Source organism: Aulonocara stuartgranti, assembly GCF_965226115.1.
Source record: "Aulonocara stuartgranti genome assembly, chromosome: 6".
In the NCBI taxonomy this organism is placed as follows: Eukaryota; Metazoa; Chordata; class Actinopteri; order Cichliformes; family Cichlidae; genus Aulonocara; species Aulonocara stuartgranti.
In genome coordinates, this window is record NC_138944.1 from 28,542,643 (window position 1) to 28,563,676 (window position 21,034).

The 21,034-nt window shown below is 41.8% G+C and overlaps 3 protein-coding genes across 5 annotated transcripts in view; 1 reads left to right on the top strand and 2 right to left on the bottom strand.

Moving 5' to 3' along the window:
- Nucleotides 1–21,034, top strand: part of mtnr1aa (melatonin receptor 1A a) — a 76,523-nt gene that overhangs the window by 8,220 nt on the left and 47,269 nt on the right. The gene's annotated exons all lie outside the window — the stretch shown is intronic.
- On the bottom strand, nt 1,311–7,086 carry LOC309707642 (uncharacterized protein). 2 transcript variants are annotated; one of them, XM_082535064.1, is made up of 6 exons: nt 6,855–7,086; nt 5,094–5,164; nt 3,028–4,993; nt 2,571–2,729; nt 2,436–2,489; nt 1,311–2,005 (listed from the first exon to the last, which is right to left on the bottom strand). In XM_082535064.1, the coding sequence occupies exons 3-6, from the start codon at nt 4,688–4,690 to the stop codon at nt 1,758–1,760; spliced, it is 2,124 nt and encodes a 707-aa protein (XP_082391190.1). In that variant the 5' UTR covers nt 4,691–4,993; nt 5,094–5,164; nt 6,855–7,086; the 3' UTR covers nt 1,311–1,757. The 2 variants fall into 2 exon arrangements, with proteins under 2 accessions (XP_082391190.1, XP_082391189.1); XM_082535063.1 differs by having other exon boundaries at nt 2,436–2,492; nt 6,855–7,085.
- Nucleotides 6,135–19,436, bottom strand: LOC309708649 (uncharacterized protein; the record flags this gene model as incomplete). The annotated part of the gene is made up of 20 exons (XM_082536881.1): nt 19,345–19,436; nt 18,410–18,481; nt 18,140–18,241; nt 17,194–17,265; nt 16,924–17,025; nt 15,982–16,053; nt 14,495–14,596; nt 13,562–13,633; nt 13,292–13,393; nt 12,346–12,417; nt 12,076–12,177; nt 11,134–11,205; nt 10,864–10,965; nt 9,904–9,975; nt 9,634–9,735; nt 8,674–8,745; nt 8,404–8,505; nt 7,444–7,515; nt 7,174–7,275; nt 6,135–6,260 (listed from the first exon to the last, which is right to left on the bottom strand). Exons 2-20 carry the CDS (start codon nt 18,464–18,466, stop codon nt 6,135–6,137), a joined length of 1,677 nt encoding a protein of 558 aa, XP_082393007.1. The 5' UTR covers nt 18,467–18,481; nt 19,345–19,436.

Below are 21,034 nucleotides of genomic sequence, written 5' to 3' on the forward strand. Positions count from 1 at the left end.
CAGGGGAAAGCACGTTTTAGCTTCAAAAGCAACAAATAATGAGTCTATAAATACATATAGAAGAGAGCTTATTCTCAGTCATCCACTCCACCCACCATTCACTGTTCCAGCTCTCCCTCTCTCCCTCTTTCCATGCTTCCCTGTGCTATTTTTAATCATTTACAATATTATACAGTGAAAAACGTCTCTCTGCTTGATAGAAGCCCAGCATGACACACATGGGAAGCTCGGGGCAGTGAGAAAGAAGTAAAATCTAATGCTCATCCAACGGGAACTCTGCATAACACATGCCATACTGTAGAGTGCCTACAGTAGAGCCTTAACTGTTTGATTACACACACACATTTGAGGTCCAGCAGGTTAGAAATGCAAGCTGGTATCAGGAAGGGTGCCAGTTTGAATCCCAGCTGAGAGAATCAGCAGAGGCGGAACAGGGAAACGAGAGGCACTCTTATCTGTGCTCAAGGTGCCCTTGAATGAAGAACTTGGTCGAATGTTACTAGTCAGTGGACAACAGTGGAGGACTGTGGTTGAACTCAGCAACTTCCAGCTGTGAATGCGTCAGACTGTATGACCATTAAAATAGAAAAAAAAGGAAATCTGCAAGCTCAGCTTTTCTCACATAAAATGTTTTTTAAAAAAAGGACAAATGCAGAAACTGACCCCATTATCAACGCCACGCTCTCGTCTTGCTCCCTTTTATCATTAAGGGCGCAGTTTACCCACTGGAGTAACGAGCAAAACAGCTCAATCAAAACGCCTCATCAGTCTCTGTGAGCCAACAGAGTGATTCACTTGAATGACTTGTTATGATGATTATTATGGCAGACACATGAATGCCATTTGATGCAGCCCTGTGAACACTGTCCCATTCAGATGTAGCAGAACAGTGTCTCGGTTCAGCAGCCTGGTTTATCACACAGATGATAGCATCTTCTTGCATGCACACTGCAGATAAAGAGTTCAACAGTGCACACACACACACACACACACACACACACACACACACACACACACCTACACACACATACGGGTCTATGTGGTATGGCGGGACTATACTACGTCAATCCGCCCGGTGGTGGTTTAAGTGGACTACCCTTTTGAAAGGACTTAGAGCCAAGGGAGCGAGGTTAAAGTGTTCGAAAAAATCTGAAAAAAATTTGGGTCACTTCAGACCTCATACACTCCCTATAGAAGTCTAGATACACTGATACACACCAACCAGACTCTATTGTGTTTTCTGGAGACATTGTCCACTTGACAACAATGTGTTTTATGAGGTCCAAAAAAAAACAATATTGGGTCTTTAAAGGGACAATGATGTAATATGTAAATAGCTCATCATTACCATGAATACACATCTGACAGGACACAGGATTACTGGAACATCATTTTATTAGTGTTCTTGGATCTGAACATTAATTTTAACCATAAATAAAAAAAGAAATCTATGGACAAAAATGCCCACGCTTCCCACAGAAATATAAAAATATAGAAAACAGAAAAATTAAAAACATTTAAAATGAATTTTAATAGTTTAAAGGTAAATATTAAGGGGAGAAAATATGCATTTATAATTTTTTATTTTAAATATAACCCGTCAAAAAAAAACCTAAATAAATTAAATGTAAAAATTATGAAATACAAACTACTTCTGTATTTAACAAGAACTTTTTTTTCTTTAAACAGAACATCAGTGTTAACAACAATTGGCAATCTGACCAAGATGTAAAACCACAGCTCTCTAAACAGTTATTTTAGTTCATTTTTTTCTGCCTTTTTGCAGTTAATCCTCTGTTTCTTACAAAATCTCTTATGTTTTGAACTGTTCTTCCTGCCAACACCGGATCTTCTACCAATTTGCAATGACTGCATTCATTTTTGGTGGCTAGTTTCCCTTCGTTTATGTGGTCTTTAAAATGCCTCATCACTGCAGCAACCTCAGCCTTGGACCACATGTTTTTGGGAGCTCTTCGGGAATTGTGGGATTGAGCAGCATTTTTCTCTGGAAGATATATAAAGTAGTAGTAGTTAAAACAAACAAAAAACCAAACAAAAAAAAACAAAAAACATTTGGTGGTTAAAAGAATGGATGCTACCCTGTACTAACTTCTGAAATGTGTTGCTACCATCAATATCAAAACGAGCTAAAATTCTCTTTGAAAATTTATCAAATTTCTAAAATGAGACATTTAGTGTTCCGCTGTGAATAAAAGACTGAATAAAAAGTTGAATAAAAGTCTCTTGATGCATGCTCAATCATCCAGGTAAGTAAATCCCAAAACGTTGATTCTGTTAATCTGGACGTAGCGTTTTCAGTGGGAGAAACATTTTGTCACTCATCCAAGTGACTTTTTGCCACCACTCTGCAGTTTGCCATATGTTGCAAAGTGATGAAACAATAATAAGCTTAGAGAACCAACTGCACCCCTTACCTTCAGAGGGAGCAGCAGTCTCACTTGCTGCAGGCATTGTGAGTGGTCCTTCATCTGCTGATTACACAATTTGATTAAGTTTTAATATTTGTAACAAACATTTTATCCACAGAAACCAAGCTAGTGGTAACTTACCACAATCTACAGTGTCTTGGAGCTGCGCTGTGTTTGTGGAATCAGCTACTGCATGTACAGGCTCACTGGTGCCACACGCCAACATTGTGAGTGCTGTGTCATCATCATCTGATTCACTCTCACTGTCCTTTGTTTCAGCATCACTTAATGCAATTTCATCTGAGAAATTGTGGGAAAACCCCCCCAAAAAACCAAACACAAACCCCCCAAAAACCTCACATTAACAACGAGATATGACAAAATACAGAACAAATACTGGAAATTATAGTACATAGTTTTACTATTTAAGGCCACCACTCTGCAGTTTGCCAAATGTTGCAAAGTGATGAAACAATAGACTTCAAGAACCTTAAATCATGGACATTTAACAGAATGGTCTGTGCTTTTAGGTTTTAATTCTGTTGATAAAGCATAATATTCAACTACTGCCCTAATATTTGCTCCTTTCAATACAAACCTTCTATTTTGATCTCATCCAGTGATTTCCCCTGGATCTGGGAAAGTTGTCCTTTTTCCAGTGTTAAAAGCAGTTTGGAAATCTTGGCCAGCTGTGTTGTGGGAACTGGTAATCTGTAGAATTCGCGGTGAACGCGGATATCATGACCCAGGAAATCTGCAACCTGATCAAGTTCGTTGTTTTTCAAATTAAGGACTTGTGAGAGTGTGGCAACATGTTTTCTGAGCTGTGTCGATCTTAGATACTCAGGCTGCTTTGCTCCACACTGGTGTGCATGAACACGCAAGGAGTCCATTCCTCTGTAATGACTCATTGATCGGGGTCTTGCAAAGAGGTAGATATTAGTGGCACAAATACCACAGTCAGGCCTCCTACTAACCAGTAGTGACAGAGCATCCAGCATGCTTGGTGTTAGCAGAACTGGAACATTTCTGTCCCTTTTTCCCATTATTTCTATTCTACAGAAATAGTTACAGAGTCTCTGTTCCATTTCTGAGAGCCCCATGGCAACATCTGTGTGGAGTGCTGTTTTGTCTCTTTCAAGAAAACTTTTGAGGCGCATCTTTGAAACCTCTCCAGAACGTCTTCGGTTGAACACAATGATTTGTGAGAGTGTAACTTGTGCAAGTTGGGCATAATTCTGAGCTGTGGCTTCGTTCTCCAAGCTGCAAAAGGCACTTTCTGCAGATTTTTGAAGGTAGTGATGGAGAATCCGAACATCTTCTGTAAAGGGCAATGTTGATGGCTTGTTAAACTTTGCCTCACTCAATGTGTTCAAGGCACGGTGAGACACCATCTCAGACCATTTGGAGACATACAACTTCTTGAACGCATCAGTGGACTTGATTAGGGCTTCATCCTCTGTCATGAGGGCACGACAATGGATAATGTCAGACATTTTATGCAGTGTATGTCCCAGTTTCAGCGCAAGGCTTGGAGTTTTGTATGACAGTGTCTCTTCATCAAAACCTGAAACTTTCTTTACTGCTTGCACAACTCTCTGGAAATTAGCAGGCTTAATAGCTTCTTCCATGTTATGCACTGAGAATTCTGTGCGCAGACACAACAACAAACGTCCCGCTTCACGAAGCTTCTGTCGTATATAATCATACTTTGTAGGGTCTTGTCCATGTTTATTGTAGAGGGACTGGGCAAACTGAATAACAGTAAAGTCATTTCGCACAGCTGAGGCAATCTCATCTTGTTTCATAACAGCAAGAACCTTCCAGACTCCACTTGACACCTGCGGATAACACTGAGACTCCAGAGTTAAAGCCAGGCCGAGTACTTTGGTTCTTCCAGGTTCTTTATCCGTGTCATCTTTTGGTTTGTTAGGACATCTGCGGACATGTCTCCAAAGATCCTTGCGAACATACATCCCTTGACAATAAAAGCAATGAGCAAACTTTCCCTCTACTGCTTTAATCTTGGGTCTTCTCTTCACTTTCAGTGGTCCCACTCCACCATGCAAAACTGCAGCATTATGCTTAAAATTTCCCTTATTTCTCAATTTCTCTAACAGACTTTTACGCTCGTTTGAGTCTCTAGGCAGGGAAAATGCATGCACAACATCAGGAGCCGTTTTGTGCGTTTTCAGGTGGCGGGAAATTTTAGCTTGTGGTTTGCCACAAAAATAGCAGTAATTTCTTTTACTTAAAGTCATTTTTTCTGATTCAGTTTCGCAAAGCTCACTTTTATCTTGTGGCTTGTCCTTTGTCAAGTTGTGGATTAAATTCGTTGAATCTGATTGTTCATGCGCTTTGGAGATGTCATCTTGGCATAGCAGACCTTTTGATGTGCTTGGCAATAATGAGATGTCTTCATCTGAATCTTCATCATATGACTCTGAATCTGGCACATATTCTTCTTCTGATATGCTGTGGTTGCCATCATCATCGCTTGATATTTGATCCAGAACTGAATGTGGCAATCCATCCTCCCCTGAATATTCAGAAATTTCTTCTTTCTGGAATGTAAGAACAAAAGTTTTTTTAATTGATCAATACTTTAGACAGGTAAAAAATAAACTGAAAAAAAGTCAAGCCAAATATGAATGGGATACACACCTGTGTTGACTGGTGGCAATTCTGATTTGCCAATTTTGCAAGGCAAGATTTGTGCCAGACCCCTAAACAAACTGAAACACATTTTGATAGACTTAATTTAGCTTTGCAGTTCTATTTAAGTGAAGTAGTTTTTTGTCAAAGCATTGCAGTAATGTCAAATGCTGAAAAAAAAAACAAAAAACAAAACTGTTCACATTAAGGATATTTTAATGACTACACATACACTGCTAATCCCCCTCCCCCCCCCAAAAAAGGACATCCCAGATGTGAATGAAGGAATTATTCTTATTAAATACTTTGTTCTTTAGGTAGTTGAGTGGCATGAAAGTGTGTAGTTGAATGTGTGTGGCCTCCAGATGCCTGTACGACTTCCCTACAATGCCTGGGCATGCTCGGGATGAGGTGGCGGATGGTCTCCTGAAGGATCTCCTCCAAGACCTGGACTAAAGCATCTGCCAACCCCTGGACAGTTTGTGGTGGATGGAGTGAGACATGATGTCCCAGATGTGCTCAATTGGATTCAGGTCTGGGGAACAGGCGGGCCAGTCCATAGCATCAATGCCTTTGTCATGGAGGAACTGCTGACATACTCCAGCCACATGAGGCCCAGTGTCGTCTCGCATTAGGTGGACCCCAGGGCCAAATGCACCAGCATGTGGTCTCACAAAGGGTCCGAGGACCTCATCTTGTTACCCAATGACAGTCAGGCTCTCTGGCAGGCACAGAAATGCCACCCCTCACCATTACTGACCCACTGCCAATATGATCATGCTGGAGGATGTTGCAGGCAGCAGAACATTCCCCACGGCATCTCCAGACTGTCACGTGCTCAGTTTGAACCTCCTTTCAGCTGTGAGGAGCATAGGGTGCCCGTGCTGAAGTTGCCAAACTTTGTGTTTTCTGGCAAATGCCAAACATCCTGCATGGTGTTGGACTGCAAGCTCAATCCCCACCTGTGGATGCTGGACCCTCAAGCCACCCTCATGAAGTCAGTTTCTGACCATTTGAGCAGACAGATGCACATTTGTGGCCTGTTTGAGGTCATTTTGCAGGGCTCCTCTTGTTCCTCCTTGCACAAAGGTGGAGGTAGCGGTCCTGCTGCTGGGTTGTTGCCCTCCTATGGCCTACTCCACATCCAGGTAGCACCTCCATGCTCTGGACACTACACTAACAGACACAGCAAACCTTCTTGCCACAGCTCACATTGATGTGCTACGCTAGATGAGCTGCACTACCTGAGCCCCTTGTGTGGGTTGTAGACTGTCTCATGCTACCACTAAAATGAAATCACCGCCAGCATTCAAAAGTGACCATAACATCAGCCAGAAAGCATAGGTGCTGAGAAGTGGTCTGTGGTCACCACCTGCAGAACCAGTCCTTTATTATGGTGAATTGACTATAATTTCCACTTGTTGTCTACTCTATTTGCAAAACAGCATGTGAAACTGGTTGTCAGTGTTACTTCCTAAGTGAACAGTTTGATTTCACAGAAGTGTGACTGACTTGGAGTAACATCGCATTGTTTAAGTGTTCCCTTTATTATTTTGAGCAGTTTATGTTATGGAATGGGGAATTGAGGACAATCCCAAGTATACCATTTTTACAAGGTCCTGCACCAATGAGGTAATACTGCATTTCTTTAATTAGACGTGACCACCCATTAATTAAAAAGGGAGCAGTGTTCATTTCAGCACGTCTTAACTTGTTGAACTCTATTAATGCTTTTTACTATACACTGTACCTATTCACTAAATGTCTCACCTTTGCACTTAAAGCCAAGCCACTTGAGGGAGGAAACCGGTCCCACACACTGAATGCACTTGTCCAAAGATGATATTGTTGTGCACACCAGACGATGATTGTGACACTGTTAGCAAAATATTGCAACATTTATTTGTTTTGGACAGTTGGAAAGGTGTGTTTTCAATTCAGTTGCAGATATCAACTAATAAACTTCGTCCATGTAAATCACATCACACCCAGGTGACTGCCAAACACACACACACACACACAGCATCCATAAAGAATGATGATAGATTAAATTATTAGTTCATTAAGTGGTACACTGGATTATATTTACCCTTTCAGGCTCTGGATGTTTCAGGTCCAGATCATTGTTTGGAAAGCTGTTTGGTTGCGGCTTTAGGCAGCTCACAGTCTTCTGAATCTGGCTGGTCTCAGTCTTCGTGTGTAACAGATAGAGAATGAAGACAAAAGAACAGTAATCTGACAGTTACTAAAAATGCATCACTCAAGAGGATGAATAGACCATTTCACTATCGGCAAATAGCGTAAGGTACACATCGTGCATGAGAAACATTCATTAAAATCTGTCCTAGGTCAATGTTACCTCTTCAAAATCTTGCACTGAAGAAGAATGCATGGCTTCTGAGCCTTGCTGAGGCATTTCTTCATCAAGATCCTGCAACAAAGAAAAGATGGCACAAAGATTAGACCAAGTGCTCTTCTTGCAACTGTACTGGGCAGTCCTGTGCTTCTGTCTTTAATTTGCATGTGTGTGTGTGTGTGTGTGTGTGTGTGTGTGGGGGGGGGGGGGCTTTCCACTCAAGAAATGTTTTCTTCTGAAAAAAATACTGGCTACAATAATTAACAACTGATTCCTTTGCAATCATCCATCCTCTTCCACTTATCCTTATCAGGATTGTGGGGTAGCAGTTTTGGGGCCTATACCAGCTACCATAGGGCAGTACAACCTGGACAGATCGCCAGTCTAACATGGAAGGACAAGCATTTGCATTCACACCAAAGGGCAGTTTTGAATCACCAGTTAACCTAACCCCATAAGCTACATCTTTGGACTGTGGGAAGAAGCCAGAGTACACAGCCAGAGAGAGCCCATGCATTACAGCAGTAAAAAGTGCCTAAAACAAGTTAAGAAGTTGTATAGTACTATCTATCTTAATGTTCAAGCCTGAGTTTCAAAAAATTTCAACATAGAAACAAAGCACATGCAGTCAGCTCTGCATGCTGTAGGTCAAACTGTCAAGACATACGAGAAGACCCCTCCTAAAACCAGAGTGATGTCACCATGAAGCAAACTTTGACGGAGTCCCCCAATAACAGTGTGGTCCTCCTAAGTCACATTTGGGTGGTTAACACACACACACACACACACTCAGATGTTATCCAGACTTGCACTTTGAAACAATGAAAAGGACCTACAAGCCACGGTCCATGTAAATCACATCACACCCAGGTGACTGCCAAACACACACACACACAGCATCCATAAAGAATGATGATAGATTAAATTATTAGTTCATTAAGTGGTACACTGGATTATATTTACCCTTTCAGGCTCTGGATGTTTCAGGTCCAGATCATTGTTTGGAAAGCTGTTTGGTTGTGGCTTTAGGCAGCTCACAGTCTTCTGAATCTGGCTGGTCTCAGTCTTCGTGTGTAACAGATAGAGAATGAAGACAAAAGAACAGTAATCTGACAGTTACTAAAAATGCATCACTCAAGAGGATGAATAAACCATTTCACTATCGGCAAATAGCGTAAGGTACACATCGTGCATGAGAAACATTCATTAAAATCTGTCCTAGGTCAATGTTACCTCTTCAAAATCTTGCACTGAAGAAGAATGCATGGCTTCTGAGCCTTGCTGAGGCATTTCTTCATCAAGATCCTGCAACAAAGAAAAGATGGCACAAAGATTAGACCAAGTGCTCTTCTTGCAACTGTACTGGGCAGTCCTGTGCTTCTGTCTTTAATTTGCATGTGTGTGTGTGTGTGTGTGTGGGGGGGGGGGGGGGGGCTTTCCACTCAAGAAATGTTTTCTTCTGAAAAAAATACTGGCTACAATAATTAACAACTGATTCCTTTGCAATCATCCATCCTCTTCCACTTATCCTTATCAGGATTGTGGGGTAGCAGTTTTGGGGCCTATACCAGCTACCATAGGGCAGTACAACCTGGACAGATCGCCAGTCTAACATGGAAGGACAAGCATTTGCATTCACACCAAAGGGCAGTTTTGAATCACCAGTTAACCTAACCCCATAAGCTACATCTTTGGACTGTGGGAAGAAGCCAGAGTACACAGCCAGAGAGAGCCCATGCATTACAGCAGTAAAAAGTGCCTAAAACAAGTTAAGAAGTTGTATAGTACTATCTATCTTAATGTTCAAGCCTGAGTTTCAAAAAATTTCAACATAGAAACAAAGCACATGCAGTCAGCTCTGCATGCTGTAGGTCAAACTGTCAAGACATACGAGAAGACCCCTCCTAAAACCAGAGTGATGTCACCATGAAGCAAACTTTGACGGAGTCCCCCAATAACAGTGTGGTCCTCCTAAGTCACATTTGGGTGGTTAACACACACACACACACACACTCACACTCAGATGTTATCCAGACTTGCACTTTGAAACAATGAAAAGGACCTACAAGCCACGGTCCATGTAAATCACATCACACCCAGGTGACTGCCAAACACACACACACACAGCATCCATAAAGAATGATGATAGATTAAATTATTAGTTCATTAAGTGGTACACTGGATTATATTTACCCTTTCAGGCTCTGGATGTTTCAGGTCCAGATCATTGTTTGGAAAGCTGTTTGGTTGCGGCTTTAGGCAGCTCACAGTCTTCTGAATCTGGCTGGTCTCAGTCTTCGTGTGTAACAGATAGAGAATGAAGACAAAAGAACAGTAATCTGACAGTTACTAAAAATGCATCACTCAAGAGGATGAATAGACCATTTCACTATCGGCAAATAGCGTAAGGTACACATCGTGCATGAGAAACATTCATTAAAATCTGTCCTAGGTCAATGTTACCTCTTCAAAATCTTGCACTGAAGAAGAATGCATGGCTTCTGAGCCTTGCTGAGGCATTTCTTCATCAAGATCCTGCAACAAAGAAAAGATGGCACAAAGATTAGACCAAGTGCTCTTCTTGCAACTGTACTGGGCAGTCCTGTGCTTCTGTCTTTAATTTGCATGTGTGTGTGTGTGTGTGTGTGTGGGGGGGGGGGGGGGGGGGCTTTCCACTCAAGAAATGTTTTCTTCTGAAAAAAATACTGGCTACAATAATTAACAACTGATTCCTTTGCAATCATCCATCCTCTTCCACTTATCCTTATCAGGATTGTGGGGTAGCAGTTTTGGGGCCTATACCAGCTACCATAGGGCAGTACAACCTGGACAGATCGCCAGTCTAACATGGAAGGACAAGCATTTGCATTCACACCAAAGGGCAGTTTTGAATCACCAGTTAACCTAACCCCATAAGCTACATCTTTGGACTGTGGGAAGAAGCCAGAGTACACAGCCAGAGAGAGCCCATGCATTACAGCAGTAAAAAGTGCCTAAAACAAGTTAAGAAGTTGTATAGTACTATCTATCTTAATGTTCAAGCCTGAGTTTCAAAAAATTTCAACATAGAAACAAAGCACATGCAGTCAGCTCTGCATGCTGTAGGTCAAACTGTCAAGACATACGAGAAGACCCCTCCTAAAACCAGAGTGATGTCACCATGAAGCAAACTTTGACGGAGTCCCCCAATAACAGTGTGGTCCTCCTAAGTCACATTTGGGTGGTTAACACACACACACACACACACACTCAGATGTTATCCAGACTTGCACTTTGAAACAATGAAAAGGACCTACAAGCCACGGTCCATGTAAATCACATCACACCCAGGTGACTGCCAAACACACACACACACAGCATCCATAAAGAATGATGATAGATTAAATTATTAGTTCATTAAGTGGTACACTGGATTATATTTACCCTTTCAGGCTCTGGATGTTTCAGGTCCAGATCATTGTTTGGAAAGCTGTTTGGTTGTGGCTTTAGGCAGCTCACAGTCTTCTGAATCTGGCTGGTCTCAGTCTTCGTGTGTAACAGATAGAGAATGAAGACAAAAGAACAGTAATCTGACAGTTACTAAAAATGCATCACTCAAGAGGATGAATAAACCATTTCACTATCGGCAAATAGCGTAAGGTACACATCGTGCATGAGAAACATTCATTAAAATCTGTCCTAGGTCAATGTTACCTCTTCAAAATCTTGCACTGAAGAAGAATGCATGGCTTCTGAGCCTTGCTGAGGCATTTCTTCATCAAGATCCTGCAACAAAGAAAAGATGGCACAAAGATTAGACCAAGTGCTCTTCTTGCAACTGTACTGGGCAGTCCTGTGCTTCTGTCTTTAATTTGCATGTGTGTGTGTGTGTGTGGGGGGGGGCTTTCCACTCAAGAAATGTTTTCTTCTGAAAAAAATACTGGCTACAATAATTAACAACTGATTCCTTTGCAATCATCCATCCTCTTCCACTTATCCTTATCAGGATTGTGGGGTAGCAGTTTTGGGGCCTATACCAGCTACCATAGGGCAGTACAACCTGGACAGATCGCCAGTCTAACATGGAAGGACAAGCATTTGCATTCACACCAAAGGGCAGTTTTGAATCACCAGTTAACCTAACCCCATAAGCTACATCTTTGGACTGTGGGAAGAAGCCAGAGTACACAGCCAGAGAGAGCCCATGCATTACAGCAGTAAAAAGTGCCTAAAACAAGTTAAGAAGTTGTATAGTACTATCTATCTTAATGTTCAAGCCTGAGTTTCAAAAAATTTCAACATAGAAACAAAGCACATGCAGTCAGCTCTGCATGCTGTAGGTCAAACTGTCAAGACATACGAGAAGACCCCTCCTAAAACCAGAGTGATGTCACCATGAAGCAAACTTTGACGGAGTCCCCCAATAACAGTGTGGTCCTCCTAAGTCACATTTGGGTGGTTAACACACACACACACACACACTCAGATGTTATCCAGACTTGCACTTTGAAACAATGAAAAGGACCTACAAGCCACGGTCCATGTAAATCACATCACACCCAGGTGACTGCCAAACACACACACACACAGCATCCATAAAGAATGATGATAGATTAAATTATTAGTTCATTAAGTGGTACACTGGATTATATTTACCCTTTCAGGCTCTGGATGTTTCAGGTCCAGATCATTGTTTGGAAAGCTGTTTGGTTGTGGCTTTAGGCAGCTCACAGTCTTCTGAATCTGGCTGGTCTCAGTCTTCGTGTGTAACAGATAGAGAATGAAGACAAAAGAACAGTAATCTGACAGTTACTAAAAATGCATCACTCAAGAGGATGAATAGACCATTTCACTATCGGCAAATAGCGTAAGGTACACATCGTGCATGAGAAACATTCATTAAAATCTGTCCTAGGTCAATGTTACCTCTTCAAAATCTTGCACTGAAGAAGAATGCATGGCTTCTGAGCCTTGCTGAGGCATTTCTTCATCAAGATCCTGCAACAAAGAAAAGATGGCACAAAGATTAGACCAAGTGCTCTTCTTGCAACTGTACTGGGCAGTCCTGTGCTTCTGTCTTTAATTTGCATGTGTGTGTGTGTGTGTGTGTGGGGGGGGGCTTTCCACTCAAGAAATGTTTTCTTCTGAAAAAAATACTGGCTACAATAATTAACAACTGATTCCTTTGCAATCATCCATCCTCTTCCACTTATCCTTATCAGGATTGTGGGGTAGCAGTTTTGGGGCCTATACCAGCTACCATAGGGCAGTACAACCTGGACAGATCGCCAGTCTAACATGGAAGGACAAGCATTTGCATTCACACCAAAGGGCAGTTTTGAATCACCAGTTAACCTAACCCCATAAGCTACATCTTTGGACTGTGGGAAGAAGCCAGAGTACACAGCCAGAGAGAGCCCATGCATTACAGCAGTAAAAAGTGCCTAAAAGAAGTTAAGAAGTTGTATAGTACTATCTATCTTAATGTTCAAGCCTGAGTTTCAAAAAATTTCAACATAGAAACAAAGCACATGCAGTCAGCTCTGCATGCTGTAGGTCAAACTGTCAAGACATACGAGAAGACCCCTCCTAAAACCAGAGTGATGTCACCATGAAGCAAACTTTGACGGAGTCCCCCAATAACAGTGTGGTCCTCCTAAGTCACATTTGGGTGGTTAACACACACACACACACACACTCAGATGTTATCCAGACTTGCACTTTGAAACAATGAAAAGGACCTACAAGCCACGGTCCATGTAAATCACATCACACCCAGGTGACTGCCAAACACACACACACACAGCATCCATAAAGAATGATGATAGATTAAATTATTAGTTCATTAAGTGGTACACTGGATTATATTTACCCTTTCAGGCTCTGGATGTTTCAGGTCCAGATCATTGTTTGGAAAGCTGTTTGGTTGCGGCTTTAGGCAGCTCACAGTCTTCTGAATCTGGCTGGTCTCAGTCTTCGTGTGTAACAGATAGAGAATGAAGACAAAAGAACAGTAATCTGACAGTTACTAAAAATGCATCACTCAAGAGGATGAATAGACCATTTCACTATCGGCAAATAGCGTAAGGTACACATCGTGCATGAGAAACATTCATTAAAATCTGTCCTAGGTCAATGTTACCTCTTCAAAATCTTGCACTGAAGAAGAATGCATGGCTTCTGAGCCTTGCTGAGGCATTTCTTCATCAAGATCCTGCAACAAAGAAAAGATGGCACAAAGATTAGACCAAGTGCTCTTCTTGCAACTGTACTGGGCAGGCCTGTGCTTCTGTCTTTAATTTGCATGTGTGTGTGTGTGTGTGGGGGGGGGGCTTTCCACTCAAGAAATGTTTTCTTCTGAAAAAAATACTGGCTACAATAGTTAACAACTGATTCCTTTGCAATCATCCATCCTCTTCCACTTATCCTTATCAGGATTGTGGGGTAGCAGTTTTGGGGCCTATACCAGCTACCATAGGGCAGTACAACCTGGACAGATCACCAGTCTAACATGGAAGGACAAGCATTTGCATTCACACCAAAGGGCAGTTTTGAATCACCAGTTAACCTAACCCCATAAGCTACATCTTTGGACTGTGGGAAGAAGCCAGAGTACACAGCGAGAGAGCCCATGCACTACCAGCAGTAAAAAGTGCCTAAAACAAGTTAAGTTGTATAGTACTATCTATCTTAATGTTCAAGCCTGAGTTTCAAACCACATAGAAACAAAGCACATGTAGTCAGTTCTGCATGCTGTAGGTCAAACTGTCAAGAAATACGAGAAGACCCCTCCTAAAACCAGAGTGATGTCACCATGAAGCAAACTTTGACGGAGTCTCCCAATAACAGTGTGGTCCTCCTAAGTCACATTTGGGTGGTTAACACACACACACACACACTCAGATGTTATCCAGACTTGCACTTTGAAACAATGAAAAGGACCTACAAGCCACAGTCCATGTAAATCACATCACACCCAGGTGACTGCCAAACACAAACACACACACAGCATCCATAAAGAATGATGATAGATTAAATTATTAGTTCATTAAGTGGTACACTGGATTATATTTACCCTTTCAGGCTCTGGATGTTTCAGGTCCAGATCATTGTTTGGAAAGCTGTTTGGTTGTGGCTTTAGGCAGCTCACAGTCTTCTGAATCTGGCTGGTCTCAGTCTTCGTGTGTAACAGATAGAGAATGAAGACAAAAGAACAGTAATCTGACAGTTACTAAAAATGCATCACTCAAGAGGATGAATAGACCATTTCACTATCGGCAAATAGCGTAAGGTACACATCGTGCATGAGAAACATTCATTAAAATCTGTCCTAGGTCAATGTTACCTCTTCAAAATCTTGCACTGAAGAAGAATGCATGGCTTCTGAGCCTTGCTGAGGCATTTCTTCATCAAGATCCTGCAACAAAGAAAAGATGGCACAAAGATTAGACCAAGTGCTCTTCTTGCAACTGTACTGGGCAGTCCTGTGCTTCTGTCTTTAATTTGCATGTGTGTGTGTGTGTGTGTGGGGGGGGGGCTTTCCACTCAAGAAATGTTTTCTTCTGAAAAAAATACTGGCTACAATAATTAACAACTGATTCCTTTGCAATCATCCATCCTCTTCCACTTATCCTTATCAGGATTGTGGGGTAGCAGTTTTGGGGCCTATACCAGCTACCATAGGGCAGTACAACCTGGACAGATCGCCAGTCTAACATGGAAGGACAAGCATTTGCATTCACACCAAAGGGCAGTTTTGAATCACCAGTTAACCTAACCCCATAAGCTACATCTTTGGACTGTGGGAAGAAGCCAGAGTACACAGCCAGAGAGAGCCCATGCATTACAGCAGTAAAAAGTGCCTAAAACAAGTTAAGAAGTTGTATAGTACTATCTATCTTAATGTTCAAGCCTGAGTTTCAAAAAATTTCAACATAGAAACAAAGCACATGCAGTCAGCTCTGCATGCTGTAGGTCAAACTGTCAAGACATACGAGAAGACCCCTCCTAAAACCAGAGTGATGTCACCATGAAGCAAACTTTGACGGAGTCCCCCAATAACAGTGTGGTCCTCCTAAGTCACATTTGGGTGGTTAACACACACACACACACACACACTCAGATGTTATCCAGACTTGCACTTTGAAACAATGAAAAGGACCTACAAGCCACGGTCCATGTAAATCACATCACACCCAGGTGACTGCCAAACACACACACACACAGCATCCATAAAGAATGATGATAGATTAAATTATTAGTTCATTAAGTGGTACACTGGATTATATTTACCCTTTCAGGCTCTGGATGTTTCAGGTCCAGATCATTGTTTGGAAAGCTGTTTGGTTGTGGCTTTAGGCAGCTCACAGTCTTCTGAATCTGGCTGGTCTCAGTCTTCGTGTGTAACAGATAGAGAATGAAGACAAAAGAACAGTAATCTGACAGTTACTAAAAATGCATCACTCAAGAGGATGAATAAACCATTTCACTATCGGCAAATAGCGTAAGGTACACATCGTGCATGAGAAACATTCATTAAAATCTGTCCTAGGTCAATGTTACCTCTTCAAAATCTTGCACTGAAGAAGAATGCATGGCTTCTGAGCCTTGCTGAGGCATTTCTTCATCAAGATCCTGCAACAAAGAAAAGATGGCACAAAGATTAGACCAAGTGCTCTTCTTGCAACTGTACTGGGCAGTCCTGTGCTTCTGTCTTTAATTTGCATGTGTGTGTGTGTGTGTGGGGGGGGGCTTTCCACTCAAGAAATGTTTTCTTCTGAAAAAAATACTGGCTACAATAATTAACAACTGATTCCTTTGCAATCATCCATCCTCTTCCACTTATCCTTATCAGGATTGTGGGGTAGCAGTTTTGGGGCCTATACCAGCTACCATAGGGCAGTACAACCTGGACAGATCGCCAGTCTAACATGGAAGGACAAGCATTTGCATTCACACCAAAGGGCAGTTTTGAATCACCAGTTAACCTAACCCCATAAGCTACATCTTTGGACTGTGGGAAGAAGCCAGAGTACACAGCCAGAGAGAGCCCATGCATTACAGCAGTAAAAAGTGCCTAAAACAAGTTAAGAAGTTGTATAGTACTATCTATCTTAATGTTCAAGCCTGAGTTTCAAAAAATTTCAACATAGAAACAAAGCACATGCAGTCAGCTCTGCATGCTGTAGGTCAAACTGTCAAGACATACGAGAAGACCCCTCCTAAAACCAGAGTGATGTCACCATGAAGCAAACTTTGACGGAGTCCCCCAATAACAGTGTGGTCCTCCTAAGTCACATTTGGGTGGTTAACACACACACACACACACACTCAGATGTTATCCAGACTTGCACTTTGAAACAATGAAAAGGACCTACAAGCCACGGTCCATGTAAATCACATCACACCCAGGTGACTGCCAAACACACACACACACAGCATCCATAAAGAATGATGATAGATTAAATTATTAGTTCATTAAGTGGTACACTGGATTATATTTACCCTTTCAGGCTCTGGATGTTTCAGGTCCAGATCATTGTTTGGAAAGCTGTTTGGTTGTGGCTTTAGGCAGCTCACAGTCTTCTGAATCTGGCTGGTCTCAGTCTTCGTGTGTAACAGATAGAGAATGAAGACAAAAGAACAGTAATCTGACAGTTACTAAAAATGCATCACTCAAGAGGATGAATAGACCATTTCACTATCGGCAAATAGCGTAAGGTACACATCGTGCATGAGAAACATTCATTAAAATCTGTCCTAGGTCAATGTTACCTCTTCAAAATCTTGCACTGAAGAAGAATGCATGGCTTCTGAGCCTTGCTGAGGCATTTCTTCATCAAGATCCTGCAACAAAGAAAAGATGGCACAAAGATTAGACCAAGTGCTCTTCTTGCAACTGTACTGGGCAGTCCTGTGCTTCTGTCTTTAATTTGCATGTGTGTGTGTGTGTGTGTGTGGGGGGGGGCTTTCCACTCAAGAAATGTTTTCTTCTGAAAAAAATACTGGCTACAATAATTAACAACTGATTCCTTTGCAATCATCCATCCTCTTCCACTTATCCTTATCAGGATTGTGGGGTAGCAGTTTTGGGGCCTATACCAGCTACCATAGGGCAGTACAACCTGGACAGATCGCCAGTCTAACATGGAAGGACAAGCATTTGCATTCACACCAAAGGGCAGTTTTGAATCACCAGTTAACCTAACCCCATAAGCTACATCTTTGGACTGTGGGAAGAAGCCAGAGTACACAGCCAGAGAGAGCCCATGCATTACAGCAGTAAAAAGTGCCTAAAACAAGTTAAGAAGTTGTATAGTACTATCTATCTTAATGTTCAAGCCTGAGTTTCAAAAAATTTCAACATAGAAACAAAGCACATGCAGTCAGCTCTGCATGCTGTAGGTCAAACTGTCAAGACATACGAGAAGACCCCTCCTAAAACCAGAGTGATGTCACCATGAAGCAAACTTTGACGGAGTCCCCCAATAACAGTGTGGTCCTCCTAAGTCACATTTGGGTGGTTAACACACACACACACACACACTCAGATGTTATCCAGACTTGCACTTTGAAACAATGAAAAGGACCTACAAGCCACGGTCCATGTAAATCACATCACACCCAGGTGACTGCCAAACACACACACACACAGCATCCATAAAGAATGATGATAGATTAAATTATTAGTTCATTAAGTGGTACACTGGATTATATTTACCCTTTCAGGCTCTGGATGTTTCAGGTCCAGATCATTGTTTGGAAAGCTGTTTGGTTGCGGCTTTAGGCAGCTCACAGTCTTCTGAATCTGGCTGGTCTCAGTCTTCGTGTGTAACAGATAGAGAATGAAGACAAAAGAACAGTAATCTGACAGTTACTAAAAATGCATCACTCAAGAGGATGAATAGACCATTTCACTATCGGCAAATAGCGTAAGGTACACATCGTGCATGAGAAACATTCATTAAAATCTGTCCTAGGTCAATGTTACCTCTTCAAAATCTTGCACTGAAGAAGAATGCATGGCTTCTGAGCCTTGCTGAGGCATTTCTTCATCAAGATCCTGCAACAAAGAAAAGATGGCACAAAGATTAGACCAAGTGCTCTTCTTGCAACTGTACTGGGCAGGCCTGTGCTTCTGTCTTTAATTTGCATGTGTGTGTGTGTGTGTGTGGGGGGGGGGCTTTCCACTCAAGAAATGTTTTCTTCTGAAAAAAATACTGGCTACAATAGTTAACAACTGATTCCTTTGCAATCATCCATCCTCTTCCACTTATCCTTATCAGGATTGTGGGGTAGCAGTTTTGGGGCCTATACCAGCTACCATAGGGCAGTACAACCTGGACAGATCACCAGTCTAACATGGAAGGACAAGCATTTGCATTCACACCAAAGGGCAGTTTTGAATCACCAGTTAACCTAACCCCATAAGCTACATCTTTGGACTGTGGGAAGAAGCCAGAGTACACAGCGAGAGAGCCCATGCACTACCAGCAGTAAAAAGTGCCTAAAACAAGTTAAGTTGTATAGTACTATCTATCTTAATGTTCAAGCCTGAGTTTCAAACCACATAGAAACAAAGCACATGTAGTCAGTTCTGCATGCTGTAGGTCAAACTGTCAAGAAATACGAGAAGACCCCTCCTAAAACCAGAGTGATGTCACCATGAAGCAAACTTTGACGGAGTCTCCCAATAACAGTGTGGTCCTCCTAAGTCACATTTGGGTGGTTAACACACACACACACACACTCAGATGTTATCCAGACTTGCACTTTGAAACAATGAAAAGGACCTACAAGCCACAGTCCATGTAAATCACATCACACCCAGGTGACTGCCAAACACAAACACACACACAGCATCCATAAAGAATGATGATAGATTAAATTATTAGTTCATTAAGTGGTACACTGGATTATATTTACCCTTTCAGGCTCTGGATGTTTCAGGTCCAGATCATTGTTTGGAAAGCTGTTTGGTTGTGGCTTTAGGCAGCTCACAGTCTTCTGAATCTGGCTGGTCTCAGTCTTCGTGTGTAACAGATAGAGAATGAAGACAAAAGAACAGTAATCTGACAGTTACTAAAAATGCATCACTCAAGAGGATGAATAGACCATTTCACTATCGGCAAATAGCGTAAGGTACACATCGTGCATGAGAAACATTCATTAAAATCTGTCCTAGGTCAATGTTACCTCTTCAAAATCTTGCACTGAAGAAGAATGCATGGCTTCTGAGCCTTGCTGAGGCATTTCTTCATCAAGATCCTGCAACAAAGAAAAGATGGCACAAAGATTAGACCAAGTGCTCTTCTTGCAACTGTACTGGGCAGTCCTGTGCTTCTGTCTTTAATTTGCATGTGTGTGTGTGTGTGTGTGGGGGGGGGGCTTTCCACTCAAGAAATGTTTTCTTCTGAAAAAAATACTGGCTACAATAATTAACAACTGATTCCTTTGCAATCATCCATCCTCTTCCACTTATCCTTATCAGGATTGTGGGGTAGCAGTTTTGGGGCCTATACCAGCTACCATAGGGCAGTACAACCTGGACAGATCGCCAGTCTAACATGGAAGGACAAGCATTTGCATTCACACCAAAGGGCAGTTTTGAATCACCAGTTAACCTAACCCCATAAGCTACATCTTTGGACTGTGGGAAGAAGCCAGAGTACACAGCCAGAGAGAGCCCATGCATTACAGCAGTAAAAAGTGCCTAAAACAAGTTAAGAAGTTGTATAGTACTATCTATCTTAATGTTCAAGCCTGAGTTTCAAAAAATTTCAACATAGAAACAAAGCACATGCAGTCAGCTCTGCATGCTGTAGGTCAAACTGTCAAGACATACGAGAAGACCCCTCCTAAAACCAGAGTGATGTCACCATGAAGCAAACTTTGACGGAGTCCCCCAATAACAGTGTGGTCCTCCTAAGTCACATTTGGGTGGTTAACACACACACACACACACACACACTCAGATGTTATCCAGACTTGCACTTTGAAACAATGAAAAGGACCTACAAGCCACGGTCCATGTAAATCACATCACACCCAGGTGACTGCCAAACACACACACACACAGCATCCATAAAGAATGATGATAGATTAAATTATTAGTTCATTAAGTGGTACACTGGATTATATTTACCCTTTCAGGCTCTGGATGTTTCAGGTCCAGATCATTGTTTGGAAAGCTGTTTGGTTGCGGCTTTAGGCAGCTCACAGTCTTCTGAATCTGGCTGGTCTCCGTCTTCGTGTGTAACAGATAGAAAATGAATATACAGTGCATTTTTGAAGAGGCTTTTGAAACATTAAATAAACTGTATGAGAAAGATAAGTTTCAAGCTATTGTCTTTAAAATATTCACTGTCATGTATAGAGAATTTAAGGCCCTATGATTAAGAGACAAATAGTCAGTGTGATTTCTTTATTTTTTAAGCCATTGCTAAAGGAGTAAAACAATCACCTGTAGCAGCAACGAACTGTCACTAGGGCCCATTTATCTTCAAGGGACAAAATTTAAAATGAATCTAACTAAAGAGGCTACACAGCAAAATCTCCAGTGTTAAATTAACACTAGAGAGTGTCTATATGGGTCCACACAACACTGTTGAGTGTT